The sequence below is a fragment of the Oryx dammah genome, unplaced genomic scaffold (assembly GCF_014754425.2).
Source record: "Oryx dammah isolate SB20612 unplaced genomic scaffold, SCBI_Odam_1.1 HiC_scaffold_27, whole genome shotgun sequence".
Classification (NCBI taxonomy): domain Eukaryota; kingdom Metazoa; phylum Chordata; class Mammalia; order Artiodactyla; family Bovidae; genus Oryx; species Oryx dammah.
Window position 1 is genome coordinate 32,359,612 of NW_024070211.1, and position 17,777 is coordinate 32,377,388.

Here is a 17,777-nt window from a genome sequence, read left to right on the forward strand (position 1 = left end):
AGCACTGGCTCAGAAGTTGTGGTGCACGGCATGTGGTCCATGGCATGTGGGATTTTTCCAGGGATGTGGGTTCAGGGATCGAACCCATGTTTCCTGCCTTGGCAGGCAGATTTTTTTTTTTTTTTTTTTTACCACTGAGCCACCAGGGAAGCCCAGTATGGGCAGTCTTGAGTTGAGGACTTAAGTTCTTTCCCCTTCTAATTTTAACCTACCACATGTTAAAGCTGCAAGGTTAAAATAGCATTTTAACCGCAATTTTTCTCTCAATTTTTACACACTCAAGGCTTACTGCATACATAAATAAATATACTTTTCTGTTCAGGATCTGTTAATAGCACTATTTAAAAGTGAATAAGCAAAGGCATAACTTACATGCTGCTCTCAATATGTTAATTCAGCAACTCAGCAATCCCCAAGTGTCTGTCAGTCCCTCACACTTTGAACTAACCCCTTTTCAAACAGGAGGGAGTAGCCCTGTCCAGGACTTCACCGTGCCCGGGAGCAAGTCTACAGCTACCATCAGTGGTCTTAAACCTGGAGTGGACTACACCATCACTGTCTATGCTGTCACCGGCCGTGGGGACAGCCCGGCAAGCAGCAAGCCCGTTTCTATCAGTTACCGAACAGGTACTTATCTTCCTCTCGGATGACCCAAGCTCATTTACTCAAAAAGTTTTTACAGTGTTCTCCCAAAGTATTTTCCTCATTGTGGAACCAATTTTCTTTTGTAAAAAGATGAAGCCACAGCTACAGAGTTTTGAGCCAGATATATAAGAAGCACCCCAAGGGCAGGGATGTTTGTCTGTTTTGTTGATTGCTGTATTTCATGTGCCTGTAATACAGACAAGCACAGAGGATGTTCAGTCAATATTTGTTCATGAATGAGTGGATGAGCTGATAAGGAGACAAACCTCTATAGGAAATATAATTTCTTTGTGAATGAAACAGTCATATTGAAAATAGGCGATTTATCAAGATCCAAGCACCAGCTCTCAAAAGTCCTCTCTGCATCTGCAAAATAAACATCTGAGAGTCATTAGTAGTAGTAAGAGATTATTCTGTCTGTGCCAGAACTGGAGACAAGGAGTGGTCTAGTCTTGTCCCTAGGAGCTGGGGCTTCACTGGTTTCTCTTGGTTTTTATCTGTAGAAATTGACAAACCATCCCAGATGCAAGTGACTGATGTCCAAGACAACAGCATTAGTGTCAGGTGGCTGCCTTCAAGTTCCCCTGTTACTGGTTACAGAGTGACCACTGCTCCTAAAAATGGCCCAGGACCATCGAAAACGAAAACTGTAGGTCCAGGTAAGAAGAGCCAACATCTCACGTACATCAGGATAAACAGAGTAGGACCGCATGGTATGTTTTTATAAATAAATGATCAGCTGGCTCTGAGTGCTATACAGTCAAAGTTTCCTCCTTGGTGAATTCGGGGCTCAAGGTTGTTACCAACTCCCTATACAGTAGAAGTTTTAGGGGGAGTGCATTTCTGTTTTTAGATGTGTAGTAGTGTTTGGTGTGCACATCTTGAATTACTAGATTCATCTTTGTGATTTTGTTTATCATGCACATTAAGAAGAGACAGATGGGCCTAGCTGACTTTTAAAGATTCTTTTAGCTCTTGTTTCTGTTTTCATATAAAACAGTTGTGAAGTTAGGATCCTCAGGTGATATCTTAAAGTCCAGTTAGTTTTCGTTTTTTCAAGAGCAGCATCATTCGTTGTTGGCCCCATCATATTCAGTTTTAGAGTTCAGCCTTTGGTGTACTTCACTCCAATATGGTAATTTGTATTAGCAATGAACATGTTTGTCCAAGGGGAAATCCATGTGTGAGTCCTCTAATATTTTCATGATAATTCCGCAAATGAAAATTCCTGGCCACCACACATTTATTACCGAATGCTGAAAGTCCTTGGTTGTCATAATGAATGACATAGAAGCTGCATTTGCTTTTCACTCCCTTTGCAGATCAAACAGAAATGACAATTGAAGGCTTGCAGCCCACAGTGGAGTATGTGGTCAGTGTCTATGCTCAGAATCAAAATGGAGAGAGTCAGCCTCTGGTTCAGACAGCGGTAACCAGTACGTAACCAGTGTCTGTTTTCCCTGTTCAAAGTCACACTTTGTTCTTAGGTGTCTGGATACCTCGTTTGTATCTTAAGCTGAGCCCATTGCAAACATTTTTCCTTCTCAGTGATGAACATACAGGGAAAGAAGTTGGGGAACTACCATAGTTAGATGTGCTATGCTTTGAATTGCTTTTGCTCAAATGGCCTCAGCAAAATCTTATTAGCCTATAGCAAATCTATAAAATGTTGTGCTTGCGCCTCCTTTTCGACAGCTGGATGGTAAAGTTGATTGAAGTTTGCCACATGAAGCTATTATGTTTGGAGCATTTGTGTGGCTGGACCAACATTTAATTTAAATACTCAGTGGGTGGGGGGGGTAGTTAAAGATTATAACAATCTGAATCTAACATTTAAAATCAACTTTACCACTTCAAGTATAAAAAAATCCAGGTCTGTGAGACTAACATCACATTGCCAAAACAAATCTTGGTAGAATATCCTAAAATGTATATAAATAAATCCTCATTTGGGGATATTTTGCAGGGTAGATACGCATCTCACGTACACTTATGTTTTAGTAAGTGATGCGACATTAAATATTTTCTGAACCAAAAAGCCTTAAGCAAGGGTCAAGTAATTTTCTATTTAATAGTGGGTTAATTGGAATTTAATTCATCAAAAGAAAAAATGGTATCTATAGAACTGCTTTGCATGTTATCAAAATGCTTATTTCACAACTTGCTTTTCACATAACCTCTTACCATTAATTTGCCTAACAGACATTGATCGCCCTAAAGGACTGGCATTCACTGATGTGGATGTCGATTCCATCAAAATTGCTTGGGAAAGCCCACAGGGGCAAGTTTCCAGGTACAGGGTGACCTACTCAAGCCCTGAGGATGGAATCCATGAGCTATTCCCCGCACCTGATGGTGAAGAAGAGACTGCAGAGCTGCAAGGCCTCAGGCCGGGTTCTGAGTACACAGTCAGTGTGGTTGCCTTGCACGATGATATGGAGAGCCAGCCCCTGATTGGAACCCAGTCCACAGGTATATCGTTCATCGCACCACTGGGTGCTCGTGGGAGCAGTGGCTTTATGCCCTGCTGAGTGTATTACACTTTTATCAGGCTATTGATTCCAATGTAAGGCGGTACCCAGAAACACAGCCTCTCTATTAGGAAAGCCCTTCTTTAAAGGAGAACAGTAATAAGCAGTGAAGTGTAGGTGACATAGAGAAATTCTAATAATAGGAAATTTTGGAATGGCTTGGCTTACTACCAAGGCCATAAAGCAAGACATTTGAAGTTAACATGAAAATTGTCGATTATTTCTTGTCTCCCTGTGGTTATGCTCATTGTGTATAAAAGAAAGAAATCTGGCATCTTAGAGCTTACTCTCAGAAAGGAACCCAAACGGAGCCATTTCACAGTAGCAGGATTCTGAGAAAACATGGGTAGGCCCTTCCTTCTCTGGTTAGAGATCACATGCTCAGTGTATAATTTTGCTTGAAGGCCTAAGAGTCAGATGCATAGGAAGGAGTTGGTAGGGCAGATGCTTTCCACCATGCCTTATCTTCTTGTGCTTTGTCTCTGAAGCAGCGTGGAATGCTAAAGATGTCCCCTTGTGACAGCATAAAACCTGGAGGTGACAATCTGTATTATTGCTCTCTGCTTCTCTTTTCTGCTTCTGTTGTGAGCCAATTTTCTTCCTGTGCTGCACCACGGAGAATACTTCAGATTTAGCCGTGATATCTTCCATTGGGTCCAAATAAAGAGAATAAAAACATAATTCTATCTTTGGAATGGAATACTCTGTGAAATGGTCTTCTGCACAAAGATAATTTTTGTCAGAAAGGGGCTGCTGCTCATCTTCCCTTAGAAATGGAAAATCAATCCTAATGGTCAATAAACCGTGACTTTTTTTTTTAATTTGTTAAGGGAAAGCGGGAAAAAAAAAACCAAACTGCTAAAACCTAAATTCTCTTAGACTGTTGGCATTTACCCAGATGTTTTCAGTGATCCTGAGCATTGCTGGATTAAAAAGCACTTTATTTTTCAGCAAGCATTTTCTTCGTTTTGCATCTCCTTTTGTACTTTTCTATACTGAATCTTTGCTTGACTAGGGTACCTACCAAACCAAACAAGCACAACCTATGTACTCGTTGGAATTCACTTTATTTCCCCTCTTCCCCCATTTATATAAGATAAACTCTAATCGATAACCATCCCAACAGCCATTCCTGCACCAACCAACCTGAAGTTTACTCAGGTGACACCAACCAGCCTGACCGCCCAGTGGACGGCACCCAATGTTCAGCTCACTGGGTATCGGGTGCGGGTGACCCCGAAGGAGAAGACCGGACCAATGAAAGAAATCAACCTTGCTCCCGATAGCTCATCTGTGGTTGTGTCAGGACTCATGGTAAGAAGTGTCTGTTTTTCACTGGAGTAAAGAAGTAGGTCATCTTTTACACAGTTGACAGTGGTGGAAATAAAATGTCATAAGAAATCTGTGTTCTTTGCTGTCAGATTAATTTTGTCATAATTTTGTGTCAAGTAGAATGAAGCTTTTCCAGATGACTCATAGGGACAGGATTTTATGAGGAGCACTGGATGTTGCATAGCTCTTACATGTATTCTGTTTATTTTAAAATATTGTGTGTGTGTGTAGTGGGGGGAGCAATTTATATAGCCATAGGCTGAATGCATAAATCCATTTTATTTATGGCTTTTCTGAGTGTTATTACACTTGCAAGAAATAGTCTCCAGTTTTTACCAATGCAGCCTAATACTACCTTCCTGAAGTCATTTTTTAACCTCTAGAGGTACATACAAAGAGCTAGCCAGGTACCTAGGAAACTAGTGTACTTCTTAACATAAGGCCAATTTCAGGAGAAACTACAGAAAGAGGGTTCAGAGATGACTATTCTCTTCCTCTCTATGATCAGACAAATTCATGATTTGCACCTTTCAAGTCACAAAAGAGAAAACAGGCTAAAGCATTTTCCTCATTTTGTGTCAGCTGAGTGGAAATATCTAAATTAGAGCTTACTTGAGCTTAACCCTAAATACATTTTAAAATTCATATAGTTAAATATGTTGTTGATCATCTGCAAATTAAGCTAAGAATGTACAGTTCTGTGGTTTTCGCTAGCTTTGTCTTTTTCTTTTCTAACCATTGCATTTTTTTTTGAATGCTAGAGTGAAAATTCCCAGGCTTCAGAATAGCTCATTGCTGAAGCTTACCGTGCCCTTCTTTCTAGGTTGCCACCAAATATGAAGTGAGTGTCTATGCTCTTAAGGACACTTTGACAAGCCGACCGGCTCAGGGAGTCATTACAACTCTGGAGAGTGAGTAATCAAACTTTTTAGTGTTGATTAACTTTCTTTATAAACAAAAATTAAAGAATGGCAAATGCTTTCTAGATCACTAAGTTAACAATGGGATGATTCCCGGTTTGGAAATGGATTGGCTTGCCTATCTTTTTGAGTTACTTCTGTGGCCCTCTCCAGAAAGTGCTGTACTGGCACATACATAGAATCACTTCATGGTATGATAGTGTTAGTGCAATGAACTAGGACTTACACTTAGGTTATGTTCTACTGGTTAGAATTTGTTTTCATAGAGTAAAGGTTGGGGAGGGCATGCTGGCTTCTGTTGTATCTTTAACAGTGTAGTAAGTATTAGATGATGGTGGCCCAGATTCTAGTTTTCTGCCATATCAATAACCCACAGTTATTCTCTTTCAGAAATTAAATAAAGTGTCAAAGTTTTCTGATCTACAAAACAGGGATGGCATCATACCTGTTGAGAAAAAATATGAATCCTTATAAGAATGACAAAATACTAGCAATATATTATTATATATATTTTATACACACATATATAATTTATATGCCTTCCTTATGTTACTACATATATTTTATATTGTGATAACAATAATTTTAACACTTGCTGAGGTATTTATAGATATCTAAAGCCAGCCTTGGAAAACACTGGCCATATCTGTAAAGCTTTCCATTTCTCAAAAAAAAAAAAAAAAAAAAAAGATACATGAGGTGAATATTTTCTTTTTTCCTGATTACTGGCAGCTTTTCTCTCTGGTTGCCACAGGAGAAAATCTACACATTATTCAATTCAGTTCAGTTCAGTCACTCAGTCGTGTCCAACTCTTTGCGACCCCATAAATCGCAGCACCCCAGGCCTCCCTGTCCATCACTAACTCCCAGAGTTCACTCAGACTCACGTCCATCGAGTCAGTGATGCCATCCAGCCATCTCATCCTCTGTCGTCCCCTTCTCCTCCTGCCCCCAATCCCTCTCAGCGTCACAGTCTTTTCCAGTGAGTCAACTCTTCGCATGAGGCGGCCAAAGTACTGGAGCTTCAGCTTTAGCATCATTCCTTCCAAGGAAATCCCAGGGCTGATCTCCTTTAGAATGGACTGGTTGGATCTCCTTGCAGTCCAAGGGACTCTCAAGAGACTTCTCCAACACCACAGTTCAAAAGCATCAACTCTTCGGCGCTCAGCCTTCTTCACAGTCCAACTCTCACATCCACACATTATTAGTAATATATAAAAATGGATCTATTTGGTATATAAAAAATAATTTAATGCCAAAACCTTAACTATATGAACCAGCCAGGCACTAATACTAATCTATGGCTATCACCCCATGCAGATATCAGCCCTCCAAGAAGGGCCCGTGTGACAGATGCTACCGAGACCACCATCACCATTAGCTGGAGAACTAAGACTGAGACAATCACCGGCTTCCAAGTTGATGCTATCCCAGCAAATGGCCAGACTCCAATTCAGAGAACCATCAGGCCAGATGTCAGAAGTTACACCATCACAGGTCTGAGAACTCACTCTTCTGACCACATCTGTTAACTGCAATTCACAACATAAATTAGCTTATTAGTTTTTCTACCACTTACACTGATTAAATTTATCTTCAGTGTTTTATGATAACCCAGCTCTATTGTTTACAACCTGTTTTCATCCTGTGATCAAAAATTTTGTCCTGCAAATGCCTGGTTTTGCTAATGTTTGCCAGAGAAATGGCATAAGTCCCATTCAACAAATTTGATCTTTCACCAATGAACCCTTTCTTATGGAAAAAAAAAAAAAATTATACATAATGTTTGACATCCAAAAGAAACTCAGAAAGAATGTATAGTTCTTAACATTTATGTAGATTTTAAAGCAAAATTAAATTTAAAAAGGAAACAGTACTATTTCACAGAGATCGAAGTTGTTGTCAGAGAATGTTTAATATCTGGGTCAGTTTAGAACTTTTTGAGATTTAAAGTTCTGATCTCAGTTACCAACCAGTGTCAGATTAAAACACAGATAACAGGTCCTCAACCCTATTTATCACCAAAATGGCCACTTTTAACACAACATTTTTGTATTTTAAAACTTATTTTAGGAAGTGTCTTTGTGTGCATCAGTGCCTTTCTTTTGAGATATATTTCACATGGACAGTTAACACCCATACCATGCTCTAATTTATTCAATTTGAACCACTTTAGTGGTTTGTATAAATAGGGAACGATAGGCGGAATCTTGAAAATCACAGATGAGTTTGAAAATTTTCCTAGTAAATGGAGATCAGATAAAAATCATCTCTTTACCAATTTCAGGTTTACAACCTGGTACTGACTACAAGATCCACTTGTACACCTTGAATGACAATGCCCGGAGCTCCCCTGTGGTCATTGATGCCTCCACTGGTAACTACACTTTCTACTGAAGAAATGCCCCTTTATATGTATGTGTGCTCAGTCATGTGGACCTGAGCAACAAAAATGAGGTTGATACTTCTGTATTAAGATCACAGTGAATCATTTTTACAGTTTATAGAATTCTTAGATTCTCTCAAGTCCATTTTTAAAGGCTAGGAAAATGAATAAATGGTTATTCATTTTCTTAAAGAGACCTAATTTTGTTTTCTTTTAGCCATTGATGCACCATCCAACCTGCGTTTCCTGGCCACCACACCCAACTCCCTGCTGGTATCATGGCAGCCGCCCCGTGCCAGGATTACTGGTTACATCATCAAGTATGAGAAGCCTGGGTCCCCTCCCAGAGAAGTGGTCCCTCGGCCCCGCCCCGGTGTCACAGAAGCTACTATTACTGGTATTGCTGCATCCATGCTTCCATTTTCCTTTTTACTCTTTGGGACTCACAGAGTGCTTAGCAGACTGCAACTGTGTCTTTGGTGCTCTACCATCAGATCAAGAAGCCCATTTCTGATCACTTCAGAGGGCATTGTCTACATAGGAGCTGTTAAGCGTAATATATCTCAGAAGTCATGAATTCATGAAAATGCAATAACTTCAGTACTGTCATAATGGTATTCTGGAATCTTTTTATTTGCTGTATGTTTGCCAAACACATATCAGTTCTTCCTAGAAAAAGACATTTTTCAAAGCAAACTACCAAATGCTGATACAATTCTCTTACTCAGCAACCTAAAGAAAGAAAAGCTGGAGGATTTGCCAGAGTGCCACCTCTCATGGCTTTCATTATCCAGTTTCCCAGGATAGGTCTCGAGGCAAATTGATTCTCATACTGGAGAGTGTGCTTGGGATGGGAATAAGAGATCATTTTTGTCTAAGAAATTAAAACTATATGTATATAGGGTATCATCTTGACTTAAATATCCTATAGAACACACAGGTACCAGGACACACTGCTTTTTTAGAAACTTTGGAGTTAGGAAAACAGAATTAGATATGGAAGGCGTTGCTTTGGATACTTCCTACCAGGACCACACAAAGAGTGATCATTCTTTCCTGCTGAGCACGTTCTGTAGTCTGACTTTTCATTGATCCTGCCACTGAGAGTGGTCTGGCCTAGGCACTAAGTAGATTCATGTATGCAGTCTGCATTGATTGCTCCTAAATGTGTATTTTGCTGGCAGTGTACAATGCTGATAGGTTTTCTTGAATTCAAAGAGCAGATGAGACAACATGTTAAAAAGAATACCCCAGAGAAGTTAAAGTGCTTATTCGAGTGTCAGATTTGATAGGAAGATAATTAATTTGCTAAGTGCCCATTGTATACAGAGTATTTGAGTGTTTACAGAAGCTAAGCAAAGTCTCCGTTGCCTTTCAAGAGGCCAGCGACCAACTGAAGAGAGGATGCTTGCTTCAGAGATCAACTTCGATTTGATGAGCTGAGCCCACAGTTGTAATGTGATAATTTGTTCTTCCATCAGGTCTGGAACCAGGAACAGAGTACACAATCCAAGTCATTGCCCTCAAGAACAATCAGAAGAGTGAGCCTTTGATTGGGAGGAAAAAGACAGGTAACGAGCACCTTCTGGGTAATGGGGAGCTGGCCATGACGAAACTAATTACAGACGATTTATCTTGCAGTGCAGAAATGCTCCAGGTTTTGATGTATTTCTTATGGAACTTTTTTTTCCTCTAACAGCCTAGCATGTATGTTGTGCTTTTTGATAGAGAGAATGACCTGACCATCTGCAGAGTTCAGTTTCATTTTTTTCCTAGCCAGTCAATATAAAGACCTTTTATTCATCTTTAGAAAGTTCAAACCAGATATTAGAATGTAAAAGCCAAGTTTCGATCATTGCTGTTCGTCTGTATATTCTTTTGGAGTTAAAAGTGTTTTTATAAAAAGTGGGGAGGGAAGAGAAAACTCTTTCTCATTTGTCTTTATTTACTATTTGGTTTCTGAAGCTTGAACTAAATAATGTCTTACTTTTTATCCAATTTCAGTTTAATTTGAAGAAAATGCTTTATTTATGCTGATAGAATTTTTAAATGAATTTTATGTTATGTGTTTTAAGCTATTCTAAACATTTCAAACAATGAAAAACTACTGCACCAAACCTCTGATATTCTCATACTTCAGATGCTAATATAATTAGTCTAGATTCTAGTCATTATAACATGATTCTCAAGTGAGAAAGAGGGGAAAAAAGCCTGCATATTTCAATTCCATTAAGCTTAATTTGAGCAGAGGCAGCTTTTATGTGGCTTAGCATTTCAAAGCTTTGTATGATAAATTCATACTAACACTTTTTTTCCTTCTAAACTATAAAGAAAACTTTGAGAAAAATCATAAAGATTTCTTTCTGGGGAAAAAAAGTGTTTTGTGATTTATGAACTGCTAATTTTTCAGGAGCTTTGATCAGATTGTAAAATAGTCGTTGTTGCCTGAATTGATAATGACTTCCTGAGGCTACTTCTGGGAGCTTAACACGCTTTGCTTTTTTGGCTCTAACCTCTCTTGGCTAGATGAGCTCCCCCAGCTGGTAACCCTTCCACACCCCAATCTTCATGGACCAGAGATCTTGGATGTTCCCTCCACAGTTCAAAAGACCCCTTTCATCACCAACCCTGGGTATGACACTGGAAACGGTATTCAGCTTCCCGGCACTTCTGGTCAGCAGCCCAGTCTTGGGCAACAAATGATCTTTGAGGAGCATGGTTTTAGGCGAACCACACCGCCCACAACGGCCACCCCCGTAAGGCATAGGCCAAGACCGTATCCGCCGAATGTAAATGAGGAGATCCAAATTGGTCATGTCCCCAGGGGAGACGTAGACCATCATCTCTACCCTCATGCTGTGGGACTCAATCCAAATGCTTCTACAGGACAAGAAGCTCTCTCTCAGACAACCATCTCATGGACCCCATTCCAGGAAAGCTCTGAGTATATCATTTCATGTCATCCGGTTGGCATTGATGAAGAACCCTTACAGGTAACTCATGTTTCCTTTTACTGCTGGGACACTTGGGGAAAAAGTAAGCTAGGCTACTGAAATGACCAGCGCTCTGATGTCCAGTGACCCTACTTCTAGGACCTCTTAGAAATGTGATTAAGTCTTGATATTTTTTTGATTGGAGTTTAATTGCGTTACAGTGTTGTATTAGTTTCTGCTGTACAGCAAAATGAATCAGCTATATGTATACATTTATCCCTTTAAGTCCTGATTTTTTTTTTTAAATCTCAAGATGACTCTACTTTAAGAGATGTACCAGAGAGTGTCATTAGCTTTCATTTAGTGGAGAGAATAAAATCACTTCTGTTACTCTCAATTGTTTGAGGTTCCACAATAATAAAGACAAAGAAATGATCTTAGAAGAGAGAGAGATCCTGCCTGAATTGACTTTTGTTTAGGAAGGGCTCAAATGCTATCATTATGGTTTGTCCTTGAAGAATCAAATCCCATTATCTACCATATGTCAAAGGAGAAAGACCTTGGCTGAAGCTGTGCCTATAAGTGATTGATTCGCTGACTAAAATTTTTCTTCTTTGTTTTGCTGATACCAGTTTTTACTGTTTTCATAGTTTTAGAAAGTGGCAGAATTTTAAAAACTGAAGACTTATGGGCTTAGAAATAGGAGTTTGAGGATTTGCCCCTCAAACAAAGTGTTTGATGGACCCCATGTTGGAATCAGATGCCACTTGGGTAGGATGAATGTCTCCCAGATAGCACAGTGACCCCCTTTTATGTGAGGGGGGATGGCCAGGGCTTCCACTGGGCTTGCCCAGACTTGCAACTAATTAGAACAAAGAGGAGGCTGTCTCTAGAATTAGTGAGGGTTCCTGGTAACTATGGAGCACACAGGGTAGATTTGGGGCAGGAAAATCTGGCAGATAGAAACGACCCCTCACTTAAGTTCCATTTCTCTCCTTGGTTGGTTGGGACCTTTGCACTCTCCATTTTTATTTGTCTCCTTTTGCTTGTTTACACAGTAGGGGTTATTGAGAAAAGAATAGGGGAAGTCGTGTCAATTCCTCACTATAACACTTTGTCCCCCACTTTGGATATGCTAATCATTGCAGTTCCGAGTTCCTGGAACCTCTGCTAGTGCCACCTTGACAGGCCTTACCAGGGGGGCCACCTACAACATCATAGTAGAGGCAGTAAAAGACCAGCAGAGGCAGAAGGTTCGCGAGGAGGTGGTCACCGTGGGCAATTCTGGTATGTGAATGTCCGGGTTATTGGGGCACACTGTGGACCAGCCCAGTGATGCTTCTTCAAGTGACTGTTATTTTCCTCTTTTTGTCTTTTGACTTTGGGAAGTAATTCCATTAAGAAAATGAGCAACTTTAAATTTCATCCTTTTTCCCTCAAAGTATCCTAGTATGTTTGAAAATACGTAAGAATAAGAAAGAGAGTCTCAAACATGATGTGGTGATAGGCCTGGAAGGGACTTCAAGTATTGTTTAGTCCAACACTCTGAGTTCCAGCCAGGTATGATATAGGACACAAGTCTCCAGTTCTCTGTCCCCAGACCCTCTTCATCTTACTAGGTTGCTGCTCCTGAGTAATGTTTAAGTACTGAAAGGATTGAAGGTGAAAGGGCTACTTGCTTCAGTCATGTCTGACTCTTTGCAAGTCTATGGGCTATATAGCCCACCAGACTCCTCTGTCCATGGAATTCTCCAGGCAAGCATACTGGAGTGGGTTGCCATTCCCCTCTCCAGAGGATCTTCCCGACCCAGGGATTGAACCTGGGACCCAGGTCTCCCATATTGCAGGCAGACTCTTTACCATCTGAGCCACCAGGGAAGTCCTGGTGATTACCTGTAAAGGAAATTCCTTATCTGCATATATCAGTGCCTGCTGGGTTTTGTTCCTGATGTGAAATGCTACCAACTCCTATTTCTGTCCAAAGAGCTAGTTTAGTCCCACATTATTTCATGATTGAATGTATATGCTTGGTCGCTCACCTGTTTCTGACTCTTAGTGACCCCATGGACTGTGGTCCATCAAGCTCCTCTGTCCATGGGATTTCCCAGGCAAGAATACTCGAGTGGACGGCCATTTCCTCCGCCAGGGCCCCTGACTCAGAGATTGATTGAACCTACATCTCGTGTTGGCAGGCAGATTCTAGCCCATATTTCAAGACTATAGAAGCCCAAAACTGCAATAGAGGTTAAATGGTCATTGACTCTTCCTTATAGCACCTGGATATTTGTTTGTTTTCATTTTTTGGCCATGCCTTGTGGCTTGCAGGATCTTAGTTCCCCGACCAGGGATTGAACCCAGGCCATGGCAGCGAGAGTGCCAAGGCCTAACTACTGGACCACTGGGGAATTCCCCAGAAAGTCCTTGTAAACCAGTAGTGTATCAGCTGGCTTTTCAAACTGCGACAGCTAAAGATCCACCAGAAACATGAAATAGAGAATAATCAGAACCATGAATCTTCCCACCGGAGAGTTCTCTATTCCCTATTAACAGGGAGTGCTAAATTCTATCTGCCCAGTGATAGGTTTTATTTCTATGGCCAGATACTTAACCTCAACCTTAGCCTTCTTTCTCACTTGACAGATGACTGTGTTCTTTTACATGTAAACTCCTATGAATTAGCAGTTGAGGTTTTTTTTTTTTTTGGGGGGGTGGATCATTTTATGCTTATTGAGTTATATATCCATTTAATGTGCACCTTTGCTTCGTGTGGTTTTGCTAGTAGAATGCCACGTGAAAGGAATTTTCAAGAGCACAAAGGACTTTGTGCTTTTTCCTCATAATTTTTTAAAAAGATTCAATCTCTAAAACTTTACTCTTGGTTATTTTTAGGAGGGTTATTGAAACTCTCCTAGCAGTTTAAATTCCTTCCATTTTTCCTTCTGACTCATTACCAACAGCAATATTCTGCATTCTAACCAGGTTCTCCCAGCTCTGAGACATTTCAGATGTCTTAGTTTTGACAAAACTCTTATTTTCTTACAGTTTGATCCCTTTCAAAATATTAGGCACTTCAAATATTATTGCTTTTGAGTTTTTTATTTTTGCACTGTGAGAAGAAATGTACGCAGTGGGATTCAAAGTCACAGAAGTTAGTTTATTTAATTTTTAGAGACTGAATTGAAGCATGCTTTATTTGCATAGATTATTTTAAAATCAGCTTTCACAAAACATAAAAGACCAGATCTTAGACAACACGAAGAGATTCCATTAGTGATTCCTAAGTTACTGATATTCCACTACTTCCTCTTACTTGGAACAGTTGGGTTTATTGATAAAGTAAAGCAGTCTGACCATTATGACAATAGTGTACAAAATCTAGGCTTTTTGCACTATTATGCAAAACATGCAGTGAAAGTGAATATCACATTTATGTGATTACATTTTAATGGTATATAAAATTGCTATGACTTTCACATTAAAAGCAAAAGGTGCCCTCTAATAATTACTCTTTATTTGGTGAGCATGTTCTAAGTATTGGTAATAGGCCAATACCTGGAATTCATGATCTCATGTGAACTTCATAAGATGCTCAGCAGGAGGAAGTATTTTTATTATTATTATCCTCACATTACCGAGGAGGGAAGAAAGGCAGAGAAACATTATATTACTAGCTTAAGGTCACTCAGATACTGATGGAGAGGAATTTCCAGCCTTTGCACCCCATGAAGTTCTTAACTGCCTCACGATCTGTTCCATGTTCTATGAATTATATTTACCAGAAATGATGTGGTTTTTTTGTTCTTAGAACTGAGGGCAAAAATGAAAGATGGGCTCCTTTTAAGAGGCTGTGGCAAGTGTTCACCAGCAAAATCTAAGCATTGTTCATTAGAGCAGCTGGAACACATGAGTGCTTCTTAATGCTACTGGGATTTTGGGTTTAGAATAGTCATCATATACGGTAATCTGGTTTTCTTCTTATGGTCCAAAGCTATAATAAAATGTCTTTTTTCCTTCTCTCTTTCTTCATGCAGTTGACCAGGGCCTGAGTCAGCCCACAGATGACTCCTGCTTCGACCCCTACACGGTCTCCCATTATGCCGTTGGAGAGGAGTGGGAGCGATTGTCTGATTCTGGCTTTAAACTCTCATGCCAGTGCTTAGGCTTTGGCAGTGGTCATTTCAGATGCGATTCATCTAGTGAGTAGCTTGCTTTGTCCATCTCTTGCAGTTCCACGCAATCGCACAGGGTGCCAGGAAGCATGTTTGGCAGACAAGTCTCTTCCAAACATGAAGCAAATGAAGGGAGATTGCTTGACTCAAAGTAACATTTTGCATCATATAAAAATGATGGGAAATTTTACTTGTTGAATATGGCTCATCTCAAAGATTATATTTCAATATGACTATTAAACATTAATTTGCAATGGTAATATGATTTTTAAAGTTTTCTTGTTAAATGAATAAAGTCAGGTTTAATGAGTCAAGTCTAATGAAGGGTAGCAGAGACACAAAGAAACCTCATATCTCTTTTAATCTCTAGTGTTTAGCATGGTAAGAGATGAATATTTATACTCACAAACACTCTGTTTTAGTTCAAACCAAACACACACATATCATAGTATATAAACACGCTGACTCTTCCACATCTCCCGTACACAGATATCACATACACACATTGGATAGCTTGAACCTTGCCAAGTAATCTAGAGAGTAAAGGTGATCCATTTGTAGATATAGTCAAGAATCAACTTCAGTTGAAAAATACTTGATTTTTAATTGAAAGAGATTTTAATATTTTAAATTATGTTTTAGTTAAAATAATCCTAGGAATTGCTTATCATACTTTGAGATTTGGTATTAACGTTTATGTCTTTGTTTTTAGGAGATGTGATTATTATTGAAAACTGGTTTATTTTTATAGGTGTTAACCATTATGCCTTATAACAAGCCTCCTACATACACATACAAAAATTGTATTCAGAAAAAATACAACATAATAGACTTTTTATAGATTTTCAGATTATTTTACTTATGTATTTGAAACGGTTTAATTCAAACAAATATAAAAACAACTAATTTTTTCAATGCAGAACTACTATGCTTGACCGTTTGAAAATGGAAAGAGCAGTATAAGTGTTGTACTGCTGTTTAGGAGTTGGAAGTTTTAACACTTGGTATCAATTAGGTGGTTTTTAATTTCTGAAACTGAATTGTTTTTAAGTCTATGTATTTATTACCTGTGTAAGTACTTAGGCGCAGTTATGAGAGCAGAGCTATAAGTTGATTTATGTGATTCTTTGGCTCAACTTACATAGTTTTTTCCTTGATGTCATAATTATTGAATAACATTTTTAAAGTTTTAGGAATGACTGATGTGTTGATAAAATAGAAGTCGTGTATGTTATACAAACTTCTGAAGTTTGTTTTTAGTATAAACTTTGAAGACTAAAAAGTTATATTTTATGTATAGAAATTAAAGAATATATAACTGAATTTTAGATATTCCTTGGAACCAGCTTTATTTGTAAGAATGACAACCATTGATTTATCATTATTTTTGTTTTTATTTTGATATTTAGGTTTATTCTTTCACTTCATATTTACAAGAAGCCAACTGATCTTTGTTTTTTGGTTAATTAAACTTTGTACTCAGGATCTCTGCGAAAGTGACTTTTCATCTATCATCTATTACTAAAAATCTACTCAAATCCTAGTTTAGCCTTCCCAATTTTAAATCTTAATAGGGAGAAGTCAAATGAAGGTCATTGACTATTCTTGTGAAATGATTATGATGGAATAAATTGGTTCTTAAAATGTCCGAGAAAATGCTAAGCTGCAAAGATAATAATTTCAAAATCCAACCAAAAAAGTGGCTTATCAAAGGAATTGTGACCTTCAATTTTCCTTACTATTCCTTCCAGATACTGGGCTTTGAAAATTCGGGGGCATGTCCCATTTCACTCAGCATCGTGTGAGTCAGAAATGCCAATAACTCCTTGCCTCTGATTTTCCCCACCCCCCAGAATGGTGCCATGACAACGGAGTGAACTACAAGATTGGGGAGAAGTGGGATCGTCAGGGAGAGAATGGCCAGATGATGAGCTGCACGTGTCTTGGAAATGGAAAAGGAGAATTCAAGTGTGATCCTCGTACGTTGCCACAGATCATCTTTAGTGCCTACTGAACACTCCCGCTTTTCATTACTAAGCTGTAACTCTCATCCCTGGAAATGATTCACTTTAGATCTTCTTGAGGAGTGAACAGTGGGTTTGTTAATTTTCTGAATTGGGAAAGCAGAGACAGGCTTCAAAAATGAGCCATGATTTAATGTTATTGTAGGGCACTTTAGCATTTCTCCGACCTGAGTATTTTGACTATAATCTACAGTGAAATGTTACAAGAAAGCTTTACAAGTCTTTGGATTCAACTTTTGAAATATGATCTCTGTCTTGGCATTGAACTTTTTCTAGTTCATTATATCTGGTCTTTGGAAATACTGCCCTAAGATCTGTACAGCAGTACCTCTGTACGGATGATTCCTATTAACACATGGAATGTGGGCTGTGATGATACAAACTTAGGAAAGAAACAGAACCCACCCTCATAGAAGGATCAAGTCTGTATTATTGTTATCGGTCTTGTAAACCACTTCTGACTTGTGTGTCTGTGTAGATGAGGCCACGTGCTATGATGATGGGAAGACTTACCACGTGGGAGAACAGTGGCAGAAGGAATATCTTGGTGCCATTTGCTCCTGCACATGCTTTGGAGGCCAGCGGGTAAGACCAGATAGTCCAGGCTCCTTGCTGGATAAGGGGGGAGGCTTCTGTGCTAATGATTAAGTTACACTTCCTATGGGTGCCCATTTCCTGTTGGCACAAAAGACTACTGCATACCTCTTTCCAGTTCTCCCCTTTCTTGGCAACCTCAGCCTCTCCCCCACACCTTCTATTCTCAGACTGCCTCCATTCTTCAGCAACTAAAGTGTTAAATGTTTGGGGAGCACTAGGCCTCCTGCTCCATTCTGATGG

General features: G+C 39.3%; 1 protein-coding gene across 12 annotated transcripts in view; it reads left to right on the forward strand.

Moving 5' to 3' along the window:
- FN1 (fibronectin 1) overlaps positions 1-17,777 on the forward strand; it is a 69,807-nt gene that overhangs the window by 48,770 nt on the left and 3,260 nt on the right. For 2 of the 12 annotated variants that reach the window (XM_040228554.1, XM_040228557.1), the window contains 15 exons: positions 463-627; positions 1,149-1,304; positions 1,968-2,081; positions 2,848-3,117; positions 4,303-4,490; positions 5,332-5,419; positions 6,749-6,925; positions 7,716-7,805; positions 8,032-8,211; positions 9,296-9,385; positions 10,341-10,807; positions 11,896-12,034; positions 14,779-14,943; positions 16,770-16,895; positions 17,419-17,525. In XM_040228554.1, the coding sequence (XP_040084488.1) occupies positions 463-627; positions 1,149-1,304; positions 1,968-2,081; positions 2,848-3,117; positions 4,303-4,490; positions 5,332-5,419; positions 6,749-6,925; positions 7,716-7,805; positions 8,032-8,211; positions 9,296-9,385; positions 10,341-10,807; positions 11,896-12,034; positions 14,779-14,943; positions 16,770-16,895; positions 17,419-17,525 (2,522 nt within the window). The remainder of the gene's footprint in view (positions 1-462; positions 628-1,148; positions 1,305-1,967; positions 2,082-2,847; positions 3,118-4,302; positions 4,491-5,331; positions 5,420-6,748; positions 6,926-7,715; positions 7,806-8,031; positions 8,212-9,295; positions 9,386-10,340; positions 10,808-11,895; positions 12,035-14,778; positions 14,944-16,769; positions 16,896-17,418; positions 17,526-17,777) is intronic. The other 10 variants (XM_040228555.1, XM_040228560.1, XM_040228561.1 and 7 more) reach the window with 5 other exon arrangements.